The following is a 14130-nucleotide window of genomic DNA, read 5'->3' as shown; positions in this document are numbered from 1 at the left end:
GCCCAACGTGGGGCTCAAACTCACAAACTCTGAGATTGTGACCTGAGCCAAAGTTGGCCACTTAACCAACTGAGCCACGCAGGTGCCCGTAACTCTTCTTTAGGTCACAACTTCTGCTTTAGGTCTTATATCCCACTTAGACATATGGTCTTATCTGTCCTCTTCTTTTAAAATTTCATTTATTTCTTTTTATCATCCCTACCATAATCCTTATTGTCTCTCACTTGGACTATTACAGTGAAATTTTTAAGAAATTCTACCTTCGTCTAACGTAGTTTTTAACATTAAGGGTTATAATAATGGGCTATGAAATCAGTTTAATGGTGGTGACTGGAATTGTTTTCAATAATTGAATAGATTAAAAATATCAGAAAGCATCTCCGAAAGGGCAGTTCTCTTTCAGTTTGTGTGTGTGTGCATATATATATACATACGGTATGGATTGTTATTAAAACGTAACTGTTGTTTGGGGTCACAGTCAAGAAAATATGAAGGCCACTGATTTGGTCTACCACTTTCATATGGCCTCTTACCTATTCTTTTTTGGTTTTTTTTTTTTCCCTCTTACCCATTCTTAATCCATCTCTGCGTCTTTCGCTTATTTTTCTAAAACCAGAACCTACTCATCTCACTACCTTGCTTAAGAGTCTTCACTGGCTCCGTGTTATCTACCGGCTAAAGTCCACCCTCCTTAGCATTACTCACAAGCCCCTTTATAATTTGAACCCAAGTCATCTCGGGTACCATTCTCCCTGCCCTGCCTTCCATATGTCCACCTCGTACTCCAGCCACGTAGTGCCTCTTGCTTTCATTTGTACGTGTCTTACTCTTTTATCCTTCTGCCTCACTATTCCTACTGTTTGGGATCTATTCTCCACATGGCATCTCATCTTTAAAGACAGAAATCAGAAATCACTGTTTTTAAGAAGCCCTTCCCAAATACCAGATAGTCTATCATGCCTCTGTGCCTTTTTGTTTGACAGCCTCCCCCCAGCCTGATTCGGTGAGGACAAGTGAGGCCCAAGGCTGTGTGTCATATGATTCTGTATCCCAGGCTCAGCCCAGGTCCTAAGTGTGCTCTGCTAAACTGGAGTTATTGATTGAACTAATGCACCACCACAATTCTGGTCTTTGGGGCTTTTTTTTTTTTTTTTTTTTTTTTTTTAAAGTAAATCTTCCTGTTTATTTAAGAGCTTTCTAAAAATGTTTTCAGATATCAAAGACAGAATTAGATTGGTTCCTTGAAGATTTGGAAAAGGAAATTAAAAAATGGCAACAAGAGAAAAAAGAAATCCAAGAAAATCTAAAAGCACTGAAGAAGAAAATGAAAAAGGTTCTAAATGCCAACGAAACGTAAGTTAACAATTGAAAGGCAGTGATTTTTTATTATTGGGGCTTTTTTGTTGTTATTTTAACATTTTTGATATTCAGTTTCAGACTATCAGGTAAAGTACAAATTTAAATACTGTTTTCATCTCATTTTAGAGAACGTTCTGTGGGGACTTACCTGAAATTTTTCGTAAAACTACCATTTTTGCCAATCAAGTGGGACTATGAATGAGCAAAGAGCTGACTTCCTTCTAGTCGGGACACCACCCCTTACTGTGAACATTACCTTTGCCCCATTTTTTTCCTTGTCTATAAAGTGAGGGGCTTAGTCTAGATCTAAGGTTCTTTCCTGCACTAAGATTCTGTGATGATTATTTATAATTGCTTTCATCCTGAGCCTTTAAATTACTAAAATTTGGTCTTGTGGTATGAAGGATTTGGTAATGCATACAGGTAATACAGTTGTCAGATGGGCCAAGTTTAAGATTCTCTGTGATCCATTCCTAACCCCTCTCTTCCCTAGTTGGTGACATATCACATGATTCCTCAGCTTAATTGTTACCTACCACTGTGTAACAAAACACTCAAACTTGGTGGCTTACATTAACAGCCATTTTATGTGATCATGATCTTGGAACCTGGTCTGAGTTCCGCTGGGCTGTTCTGCTGGTCTTCACGTGGCAGGGAATTGGCTGGGGCTGGGCTCAGCTGGGATGGATGCTGGGATGTCCTGGCTTTTTCTCTCCGTGTAGTTTCACGGCTGCTCCCTTTCCATGTAGCCTCTTCATGTGACTTTTATCGGTATGGTCTATCCAGGTGGTCTCCAACACAGTAGCCAGGCTTCATATGTGGTGGCAAAGGGCTCCCAAGGGTACGGGAGCAGAAGCTGCCATGCCTCTTGAAGGTTCAGGCTCAGAACCATCAGAGCATTACTTCCACCACATTCTGTTGTGAAAAGCAAGCGGCAGGCCTACTGGAGATTTAAGGGCATGAAGAAGGGGAGGCATGGTTCACGGGGGCCACGCTACCATTCTCACCTTTCAGGACATCCATTTGCCATGCCATAGGATCGACGACTTCATCGTGAGTCTTGCTGGCATTAAATTCGGACGGTTTTTAGGTAATCCTTCCAAGAATGATGAACTATAAAACACCGCCTATGTCTTGTCATTTTGAGTAGGCTCAGAGTAGTTCCATCAGAACACATGTGTGGAAATGATAACGTCTGCAAAGCTCTGTACAGTACCCCCCACCCCATCCATAGGTTCATTTTTCACGGTTTCAGTTACCTGTGATCAGCGGCAGTCAAGCTCAGATGATTCCCCTTCTGACATATTGTCGGAGGGTCAGTAGTCGCCTAGTGCTGTGTCACCCGCCTGCGTCACCTGCCTCACCTCATCATATCACACAGGCATCTTGTCATTTCACATCATCAAGGAAGGCTGGGGACAGTGTAGTAAGATAAGATACATTGAGAGAGAGACCACACTCATACATAACATTCATTACAGTATAATTGTTCTTACTTATTATTAGTTATTGCTGTTAATCTCTTACTGTGCCTGATTTATAACTTGAACTTTATCGTAGGTATGTATATATAGGAAAAAACCTGGGTTTGTTACAGTCCATGGTTTCAGGCATCCAGTGGGGGTCTTGGCACATATCCCTCTCAATATTTGAGCATGTCAGTAGTTAAGTTATTCAAAAATTCAGGAATATTTGTATTTAACATAGATTTTTGTATGCTCAATTCAGATTTACTGTTAAACTAGACAAAATAAATGAGGCTAATAATGATAAGAAAATTTTTTGTGTGTGCTAGCATAAAAATCCATTTCTGTTGAGGAATAAAGTTTTTATTAATTTTTTCTACTTTATTAATACATGTTTTCCTTTTTTCTGTCCCAGTTTAAAGATAAGCTACAGGCTTCTTTATGTGCTTGGTTTTTTGCACTTTGTAAATGATATAAATCTAAATTTTATGTCTGGATTTTAAAGTAAAGCCTCTTTTTATATTAAAAGTTTTATGTAGTCTTAAGTTTTGAAGCAAAACTCTGAGCAGGAGAATAATTGTATAATTAAGCAGTTGACCCTAGAACAATGTGGGGGTTTAGGGGTGCTGACCCCCAACAAGTAACTTTTGACTCCTCCAAAACTTAGCTACTAATAGCCTACTGTTAACTGGAAGCCTCACTGATACACAATTAACACATATTTTGTATATGTATTATATGCCATAATTCTTGGTAAACTAGAGAAAACAAATTTACTAAGAAAGTCATAAGGAAGGGGCACCTAGGTGGTTCAGTTGGTTAAGCATCAGACTCTTGATTTTGGCTCAGGTCATGATCTCACAGTTTTTGAGTTTGGGCCCCACATCGGGCTCTGAGCTGACAGCTCAGAACCTGCTTGGGATTCTCTTGCTCTCTGCCCCTCCCCCACTTGCACTCTCTGTCTCTGGAAAATAAATAAACTTTAAGTAAAAAGAAAGAAGAGAAAGTACATTTTTAGTATTATACTGTATCAAAAAAAAAAAAATCTGTATATATGCACTACACAGTTCAGACTTGTGTTGTTCAAGGGCCAACTGTACTTCCTGTTTTGCAGGAAGTTTTAAAATTTAAAAAGAAAATGGTTTTGTAATCAAAATACCTTAGGTTTACATTCTGGCATGCCAGTTCAGGTCTTTTCATATGCAGATCCCCTCCCCAAGCACCCACCCTTGAAATTTGATCTTGCTGGGATACTTTTTAGTTATTATTTTAGTTCAAGTTGGTTGGGGCACGTGGGTGGTTCAGTAGGTTAAGCCTCTGACTTTGCCTCAAGTCACGTTCTCCCAGTTCATGAGTTTGAGCCCTGTGTTGGGCTCTGTGCTGACAGCTCAGAGCCTGAAGCCTGCTTTGGATTCTTTGTCTCCCTCTCTCTGCCCCTCCCCCACTCGTTCATTCATTCTCTCTCTCTCTCTCAAAAATAAGCTTTAAAAAAAAATTCGGGGTGCCTGGCTCAGTCAGTTGGGTGTCCAGCTTCAGTTCAGGTGATGATCTCACAGTTCATGAGTTTGAGCCCTGCATCAGTCTCTGTGCTGAGCTCAGAGCCTGGAGCCTCCTTCAGATTCTGTATCTCCCTGTCTCCCTGCCCCTCTCGTACTCGTGCAGTGTCTCTGTCTCAGAAGTAAACATTTTTAAAAAATTAAAAAGTTTTAGAAAGATATATACACTTCGTTTTGCAGGGTGTTAGACTGGATATGTGTGTGTGTTAACTAGGCTGTATTTCTTTTTGAGAGAGAGAGAGCTCGCGCAAGTGGGGGAGGGGCAGAGAGAGGGAGACTCACAATCCACAGCAGACTCCAGGTTCTGAGCTGTCAGCGCAGAGCCTGACACAGGGCTCAAACTCATGAACTACAAGATCTTGACCCGAGCGGCAAGTCGGATGTTTAATCAAATGAGCCACCCAGGCACCCCTGTAAGTCCTATTTTAAAGATGAGAAGGCTGTTTTCATTTTGAATGAGAGCCACTGGTTATACTGATGATGATAGACAACACCGATGCTCCTCTGGGTCATGTGGAATCACCTGGAAGTGCTCCTTGAAGTGAACGGAGATAAGGTGTTGTCTACACTGCAAGCATATGACCTAGGGTGAAGACAAGATTTCTGTCCTTTAGGTGTAAAAGGAAAATGACCCAGATTCTTTGCCTATTTAGAAGATAATAGAAATTAAATCAAAATGTAGAAGTTTACAAAATCAAGAAATGTTTGCATCAAAGTAAGTAGAATTTACTATGTGGGATTGTGTTTTTAAATATCCTTGAAAATTAATTAAAATTTGGTGATTTTCTTCCATAGATATACCCAGAAAAATGATGGAAAGGATAAGGAACATGAATTACTTCTGGATCAGTCCCTCGAAATCAGGCAAATTAAGTTTATGTTTGCTTTTACTATTATCTTATACTTTTAATACCCAGAGGCACCAGCACACTAGGCTTCTAAATCTATTGTGGCTTGTCTGTTTCTTTTAAATAATTATGTGTCTCTTTTATTTCTGTTTCTATTTTATTCTTTAAATTAAGGTTTAAATAAAATTATTCTTTGAGTATTTTTATTTTATGATGTTCCTACTACTTTTATTTTACATTGTCAGTATAAAAATCCTGAATTTTATTCGGGGTGCCTGGGTGGCTCAGTCAGTTAGGTGTCCTACTGGGACACCTGTTCATGGGTTCGAGCCTTGAGTCGGGCTCTGTGCTGATGGCTCAGAGCCTGGAGCCTGCTTCAGATTCTGTGTCTCCTGCTCTCTGCCCCTCCCCCACTCATGCTCTGTGTCTCTCAAAAAATAAACAATTAAAAAAAATTTTTTTTTAATCCTGAATTTATTATTGTTGATTAACTGTTCTTTTCCTTTGAAGTCTCCTGAAACTAAAAATGTGGATTTTTTTTTAAGATTTTATTTTTCAAGTTTATTTATTTATTTTAACAGAGAACACACGTGCTCCTGAGTTGGGATGGGGGATAGGGAGAGGGGGAGAGAGAGAAAGAGAAAGAAAGTCCCAATAGGCTCCTCACTCTGCACTGAGCCTGACGTGGGGTTCAGTCTCATGGACAACAAGATCATGACCTGAGCCAAAATCAAGGGTCAGATGCTTAACCAACTGAGCCACCCAGGCGCCCCTAAAAATGTGTTTTTAAAACTTTTCTTTTGTGTTACTTAAGATAACAATCTCAACTTTATTATGGTGGTGGTTCTACAATTTTAAGTTTATTAAAGATGACAGATTTTTATTATGAACCTATAAAAAGTTTTAAGCTTTGTTAATGGATATAATGTTTTTACCTACGGGTAGTCAATATATTCATTAGTGAAGCAGTTGTGTTCTGCATTTTTCGTTGAATATTGTTTCGCATAGACATTTCCATTCGCATCATGATTCATGGCCTTTTTTTTTTTTAAGCCCTTATACACATATTGCCGTGATTACTTTGTAGAGATCACTTTTTTCCTTTGGATGATTTCTTTGTCATATAATGTGTGTCAAAATAGAATTTCCTGACTGGAAGCATGAGGGATGTTCTGTAGCCAGATACGTTGTAGTCCACCTGCCCTGGTAAAAGTGATGAACCAGCTTCTCAGCATTTCCACCAAACACTCAACTTTTAAATCTTACATGTTCCTTTGATCATTTGTGAAGTGCAAAAAGCACATATGAGTGAATCTGTGTGTCAGACACTAAGAAGTTATGTGAGTCTTTCTGTGTCATGATTTCAAAGCTAACCTGGCTTAAGCCTTTAGTTATCTCACTGTTTTTTTCTTTTTCAAGAAGTTTTTTCTCATTAACATTTGCAGTGATACATTTACAAATGAGAAAATGAAAATAGAAGAGTGCATAAAGAAAGGGAAAGAGAATTATGAAGAGAGTCTTCAAAGAGCAGTGGCTGCAGAGGTGAGCCTGGGACACTTGGTGACGGACAGATGTGGCGAGATTGTTTGCTTTGTGTTTAACTGCATGTGAGGCATAACAACATTGCTGAAAAGTGTGGAGTCTGACGGATAGCCTCTCACCCAGAGTCCTACATCCCAGAAATAGCTACTTTTTTCCATGCATGTCACTTTTTAATGTTTTACCCTTGTGCTTACATGATATTACATAGCTGTACTCAAAGTGAACACCACATTTTGCAGTCTGCTTTCCTTATTTTTATAATTCAGTCGTTTTCCATGCTGTACCTTAGAATGGCTTCATCATCTGTAATCAAGTGGTGTGCCATGAAGTAGCCAACCATAATAGTCACTACTAGAAGAGGAACTTGAAAATAATCCACTCATTAAGAATATACTCTCAAAAAAAAAAAGAATATGCTCTCTTCTTTCCTCAGAAGAATATATACCAATGTCCACATACTATTTGAGATACTACTGAGACAAAAATCAAAATAATGACCTCTGGCTGTATTTTATTGAGTTCCCAAAACATGGTTGTCTTTGTTTTCTCAATTGAGAAGAAATACTACTTGTTGGTATATATATCTATGATTATTCTGGGAAATTAAAAAAAAAAAAAGACTTCGCTTATATAGTCCACAGACATGGGACTTCTGATTAAATATTGACTATGCAGCTGCTCCTAAGGAAAGGATGGGGAAAGAAAAGCTCAAGTGCCTATATTTTATGAGTCCTATGCCTGCATGTATATTTATGAGCTTGGTCAGGTCCCATTTACCACGATTTGGCCAGCCCTTCTGCCTGGTGGGCCCTGTGAAGGTTACTGACACCTGTATTAAAAGAAAGCAGTTCTATATTTCTCGCAGTGCCTCTTACAAAAATGGCCCATAGGCTTGTGGGAAAACCAAAAAACATTCCCCAGAGGCTTTTGAAGCTCATACTGAGAACAGCTTCTCTGAGGCCTTTAAATTTGATAGCGTGCAGCCTGGGGGTAATTGTGCAGGCCCCTGGCCCTCTGCTTACCAGGGACAGGACCACAGATAATGCTCATCAGGCATATACATGCAGGGAACCTGGCTCTGTGTTTGTACATGGCTTAAGCAGTAAGCCATGTGGAAAGTTTAGTATCTGAGAAAAGTACTCTGTAAGGTAAAATAATTTTCCTGTCATTATGTTATTCTGTTTTCAAATCCAAAACTTTGAATTAATTCATGTTGACTTTTGTGAATTACCACATAAGCAAGTTCTAGTGCTTCTGTCATCATCTGTCATTTAAGGAGAAACTTGAAAGTGGCTTAGAATGTTTATGTTTTAACAACCTTAAGATAGTTTCAGTTTCACTGTTTGAAAATACTTCATTGTTATCTAATCTAATGGTAGGTATCTGTGCTTGAAAACTGGAAGGAGACAGAAGTGTACAAATTACAGATCATGGAATCACAAGCAGAAGCATATCTGAAGTACCTGAAGCTCCTGAGCAGGTACTGTGTGGTGTCACGGGTGTGCTTCCCAGCATGTCGTGTAGGAAATCCACATTAGAGCTGATTTGACAAAAAAGTCATTACATTATTCAGGACCATTTTATTTTTAATAGTTATACATCAATACATGTTCAGTTGTAGAAAAATCAAAATATACAAACCAAACTGATAACGATTATCCATAATTCTTTTTTTAATGTTTATTTATTTATTTTTGAGAGACAGAGTAGGGGAGGAACAGAGGGAGAGAGAGAACCCCAAGCAGGCTCCTCATTGTCAGCACAGAGCCTGATGTAGGGTTTAGTCCCACGAACCATGAGATCATGACCTGAGCCAAAATCGAGTCGGATGCTTAACCTGTTGAGCCACCCAAACTCCCTGATTACCCATAATTCTTAACGTTTTTTTATTTATTTTTGAGACAGAGAGAGACAGAGCATGAACAGGGGAGGAGCAGAGAGAGAGGGAGACACAGAATCGGGGGCAGGCTCCAGGCTCTGAGCCATCAGCCCAGAGCCCGACGCGGGGCTCGAACTCACGGACCGTGAGATCGTGACCTGAGCTGAAGTCGGACGCTTAACTGACTGAGCCACCCAGGCGCCCCGATAATTCTTAATTAATGTGTAACTAATTAGTATTTTAGAAGAAACCATTAAGTATCTGAAAAAAAGAAAATTTTATAAATATATATATATGTATATATATATATATATTTTTTTTTTTTTTTTTTTTACTAAGTGATGTGAAGGAAACTTCCTTTCGTATCAATAATGACATTTCTCTAACCTAATTTTGAAAAGTTGGATAGTATTCTAGCATACAAATGTGTCATGATTTATTAAACCCCACTGTGGTGGTGCATAGTTGGGTTCTTTGCACACTCTGTTAAGAAAAGCTGCATTTCAGTGAGTTTCCTTGTAGCCGCATTTTTATGCACGTTATTAATCATTTCCATGCAATAAATTTCTGGAGTGAAGATCACATCTTCAAGCTTTTTAAACAATTACCTTCTGTAAGAACAATCACTTAACAGTCTTAATGATAGAGTATGGAAATGTCACTTCAGAAGATACTCACCTATGGTCATTTTTTCAACTCTCATAATCTTTACCTGTTTTTGTTGGTTTAGCTTTGATTTTGGAATAAGGTTTACCTGGGAATTCTAGAGGGTCTTCCTCAGTCTAGTCTCTAGCACTATTCTGTGTGGATTTTCACACAAGGGATTATTTTTCATCTGGTCTTTTTATCATTCCACAGTCAGGTTTTTCATCCTTCCCTGTGCTTTTTGCCTTACATTTCAAACCCTCGGTGTTGAGCCACAGGTTCTGTGGGTCACGGGGAAAAGTTTGGATGTGTTGTTATTTCTTCATTTTTCAAGATTTAGTTTTTTTCACATGAGAAAACCTTTCTAATGAGAGGAAAACTAAGACGCTGATTCGGGTTATAAGACTAGTGCAGCTGAAGTGGAGGCCCAGGGGCTCTGAAAGGCCAGTGTTTGACTTCGTGCACTGTGGTGCCTCTGAGAAACAGAGATCTCAGACCTCCTGTCATCTGACAGTGTCGACTTCCTTATTAAATCTCATAGGACACGTAGCTTCTTTCTTAGGGATGCCCTGCTAACTCTCCCATTCCACCAAAGGATAGCAAAAGAGAAAAGATGTAAAAGGAAATGTTCTGGGTTTTCTTTAAGATGTGTAAAGAAAACTGGGTGCTCAGTCAGTTAAGTGTCTGGCTCTTGGTTTCAACTCAGGTCAATATTCAAGGTTTGTGGGGCACCTGGGTGGCTCAGTCGGTTAAACGTCCAACTTCGGCTCAGGTCATGATCTCGCGGTTCATGAGTTCAAGCCCCACGTCGGGCTCTGTGCTGACAGCTCAGAGCCTGGAGCCTGTTTCAGATTCTGTGTCTCCCTCTCTCTCTGACCCTCCCCTGTTCATGCTCTGTCTCTCTCTGTCTCAAAAATAAATAAACGTTAAAAAAAAATTTTTTTTTAAAAAGATTCAAGGTTCGTGAGATCGAGCCCCGCATCAGGCTCCCCATCAACAGCACAGATCCTGCTTGGCATTCTCTCTCTCTCTCCCTCTCTCTCTGCCCCTCCCCGACTCACGTGTGTGTGCTCACTCTCAGTCTCTCAAAATTAATAAATAAACAAAAAAAAAAAAGATGTGTAAAGAGAGCTGACACAATCACAAATTCATAGTGTTATTGATCTTCCCAGTTAGGAGTTGGAAAGCTTGTTTGTCACTTTCAATAAAGGTGTGGAGGTATAACTTACCAGTGTGTCAGGCCCTACTCTTTATTTTACAATAACGATGTGGGTTTTATTGGAATGTTTCAAGTGTTCCAGGCTGCCTTATAATTTTTTTTAGTGTAAAAACACCCTTTGATGTTAAACACAAATAAGTGAAAAATGGTCAAATCTTCAAATTTAGGGAAAGAAATTAAAATTAAGGAGAATGTTTGCTCTCTGTCCACCAGCTTAGGGGTTTGGGTTAAACAATTAATATTTCCTAAATTGTTTCTAGTGGTGAGTCTATAAGATACATAATTCTTTAAAAATAGGTTTTGGAGGGGCGCCTGGGTGGCTCAGTCAGTTAAGCATCTGACTCGGTTCAGGTCATGATCTCACTGTTTATGAGTTTAAACTCCGCCGCAGGCTCTGTGCTGACAGCTCAGAGCCTGGAGCCTGCTTCAGATTCTGTCACCTTCTCTCTCTGCTCCTCCCCACTTGTGCTCTGTCTCTCAAAAATAAATAAATGTAAAATAAAATAAAATAATTTAAAAATAAGTTTTGGTGTGTGTGTGTGTGGTCATGTGAAATACATCTTTCTGTCGTGTTTAAATGTTGTCATTTACACTTCAGTGCTTTTAACTTTTAAAACATTTCTAAAGTAAACATTAAATGGTTTCATGGTTCTCTGCTTTTTCAGTGATTCTGCAGCATATCCTGATACGGAGTCTGATGTACATTCATGGGAATCATTTCTTTGTAAAGTTGGAAAAGAAATTGAGAAAGCAAAGGTAAGTTACAAAATATTTTCTGTCAAAACCTAGATAATTATAGTTCTCAGGAGAGGCTAGTGTCATTGAAACTCTTTCTTTTTTGAGCTGTTAAAGATAATATATATTTTTTATTGTAATTATTAAGAAGAGTTTTTCCTGAAAGTAATACTGTTTTCTTAATTAACTGTCTTAAACTCTGCCCTTAATTGATAAGATTAGAGAAGTTCCATTTGATAAGGCTTTAGAACATTCTGATTAATGAGGTCTCATTTTGAGTTTCTTTCCTTACAAGAAATAATTGTTCTGATACCTTGCATCTCTGTTATATTTCCTGGAAAATTGTTGACCATTTGTAAATATATAGTAAGGAAAAAAGTATTAATTGACAATTGTGATATTTCCCTGGGAATTTATTAGAAAAACTTAACACTTTTCCTTCTACCTACAGTCTCAATTTGAAGAACAAATTCAAGCAATTAAAAATGGCTCTCGGCTCAGTGAACTTTCTAGAGTGCAGATTCCTGACCTTTCACTTCCTGTCTGTAGCACAGTAAGTCTGTCACAGCTTCTGTCACCACAATTTCTTCCTTATTTGGGCCCAAGTAATTTTTTATTGTTTGTATTCTGAGAGATTGCCTTAATGTTTTCATTATTGGTGCTACTGGTTAACATTTCAAGCTGGATAGTAAACATTCTTACATAAATGGAAGAGGAGTCTTTCTACATCAGTGTCTAAGGACAGGACTGAAGTGAACACAGGGCTGGTACATCTGCTTTCTTTTCTGGATGCTGGCATGTTCTCTGCATTTGAACGAATAATCTAAGAGGAGCAGGTGCCTGTGGTTTAGACCAGCTCTCTCTACTGACACCACCTCAGAGTTAGTCTTATTCCTGGATACTTGTGGGCATAAGACCAAAATTCAGATCTGTGTCCTCATCAAACACAGAGACATACAAAGGTTTTGTTGGTTAGGTCTGTCATAGTTTACTGCTATTTTGAGGTATTTGCTAAAAAATCTTTTGAATAATAGTGACTGCCAAACCTGTCTTTATATTTTAAACTATGCAGCACAGTAAAGAAAAACATGAATTTGATATTGTGGACTTTAAAAATGGCTATACCAGGTATGACTTTATTGTCTTCTGGGGTGCATACTGCTTCTTTAGACACAGAGCAGACGCTCAGCCAATACTAAAATGGCTGAAGCCCAAAGGAGATCAGACTGTAAGAATTTAAAGAAGGACTCTATTCAAGAGTTGATTAGAGGTGGTTTCAGAATATTTTGGCACAACATTAAAACCTGTTTGTGAAGTAGTCTGCTGTAAGGAGACTATTTTCCTTAGCTCCTGATTTGCACCTTCCTGCTACTGCTAGACCTTTGCCTAAGCTGTCCTCCAGCCTGGAGCACTAGCCTCACTCTTGGCATTGTGTCTGTACCTGAAAGCCTGGTCAAGGCGGCCCTCATTTGCCCCTCACCCCGTAGCCCTTCTGTCACATGCGCTCAGTCTCCTGAACTGAGGTGACAGGCTCCCTGCACACAGGAGCCTGATCTCGAAAGGCTTTGGCTTGCCAGTACTTTGCACAGTAAGCATTCAACTTGTGGTTTCGTCTGCCAAAACTGTGTTTAAAATGTTAAAAGTCAGCCACCTTGAACTGAGTAAAATATTCTATTGAGTTCCAAAGTTTCTTCTCTCCATAGAAAAACATTTTTTTCTCCATTGAACTGAGTAAGAAGTAGAGTTTTATGTAGAATTAAAGCTCACGTATCATTTATAGTGTTTCCAAGCTTTCATGGCAGACATGGAAGGGGAAAAAATGTGAGATCTCAACAGCATATTCACTACTAACTTTTAGTTCTAGCTTATGTAATTTTATAAACACACAAAAAAATTTTAATACCCAAAACCTTGGGAACTTGTAGGGTGCCAGGCACTTGAGTAAATAAATATTACCCTAAAAACCATTAACTTTGTGTGTCATTTCTCCCCCATTCATTCATTGGGTATTTAGTGGTGATGAAGATTGGATGCAGTCTCTTCCCTCAAAGGACATATGGGTTTGGGAAAAGAGAGATGTTAAGCCCATAATTACAAGTAAAGTGTGCCAAGGTTTTTCATAGGAGCATAAAATGCTATAGCAGCATAAATTAGGAGGCACTAACCTAACGAAGAGGTCCAGACCTCAGCAGAAGATTCCCTGTTGGAGGTCTCAGTGAGTCAGAGATCTGGAATAGGAATTAACCAGGCAAAAGGAGGACATGGGTGTGTGTTTAAGGAGGGGTGGATGATGTGATATTTGGAGGGTCAGAGTGTTCAAATGGAAGAAACAGCATATTTGGAGGCTAGGAAAATAGGGAACACTTCTTTCATGGATATAACAGAAGTTTAGTATGACAGAGGGGGGCTTTGGTGAGAAATATTATAAAAGTACCCAAGGGCCAGAACGAAGGGAACTTTGTTCTGTAAGGTGTGTTCAGCAGTTTGACTTTTCCTGAGGTCACTAAGAACCCAATGCAGGTTTCAAGTAAGGGGACGACTTGGCGCTGTTCCTGATGGCTGTCAGCTTGCCCACAGTATGAAGTGGCAGAGGGGCTCACTGTCACCAGCCATGTCATGGATCAGAGAGTGGTTGTGGGGTTGGAGGGAGAGCAGGGTCAGAGACGGAGCTGAGCCTGCTTTTGGAGACACTGAGTTTAAGTGTCCTTGGAATCACCCAGTGGATTTGCCTAATAAGGGAGTTTGAATTTGCAGGTTTGGATCTCAGGCAAATATTCTAGACTAGGATCTTGTAAAAAGCGGGCGTTATTAGTACCTAGCACGTAGTCTCTGAGGCATAAGAGAGTGTGAAATGTCCTGGGGAGAGGGTGTAGCAGGGGCT

General features: G+C 39.4%; 1 protein-coding gene across 8 annotated transcripts in view; it reads left to right on the top strand.

The window, feature by feature from the left end:
- TTC3 (tetratricopeptide repeat domain 3) overlaps positions 1-14130 on the top strand; it is a 126324-nt gene that overhangs the window by 102844 nt on the left and 9350 nt on the right. For all 8 annotated transcript variants that reach the window (XM_042954454.1, XM_042954453.1, XM_042954456.1 and 5 more), the window contains 6 exons: positions 1214-1353; positions 5177-5245; positions 6675-6771; positions 8151-8251; positions 11180-11270; positions 11701-11802. In XM_042954454.1, the coding sequence (XP_042810388.1) occupies positions 1214-1353; positions 5177-5245; positions 6675-6771; positions 8151-8251; positions 11180-11270; positions 11701-11802 (600 nt within the window). The remainder of the gene's footprint in view (positions 1-1213; positions 1354-5176; positions 5246-6674; positions 6772-8150; positions 8252-11179; positions 11271-11700; positions 11803-14130) is intronic.

Source organism: Panthera leo, chromosome C2 (assembly GCF_018350215.1).
Source record: "Panthera leo isolate Ple1 chromosome C2, P.leo_Ple1_pat1.1, whole genome shotgun sequence".
Classification (NCBI taxonomy): domain Eukaryota; kingdom Metazoa; phylum Chordata; class Mammalia; order Carnivora; family Felidae; genus Panthera; species Panthera leo.
This window is presented reverse-complemented; position numbering and strand designations above follow the sequence as displayed.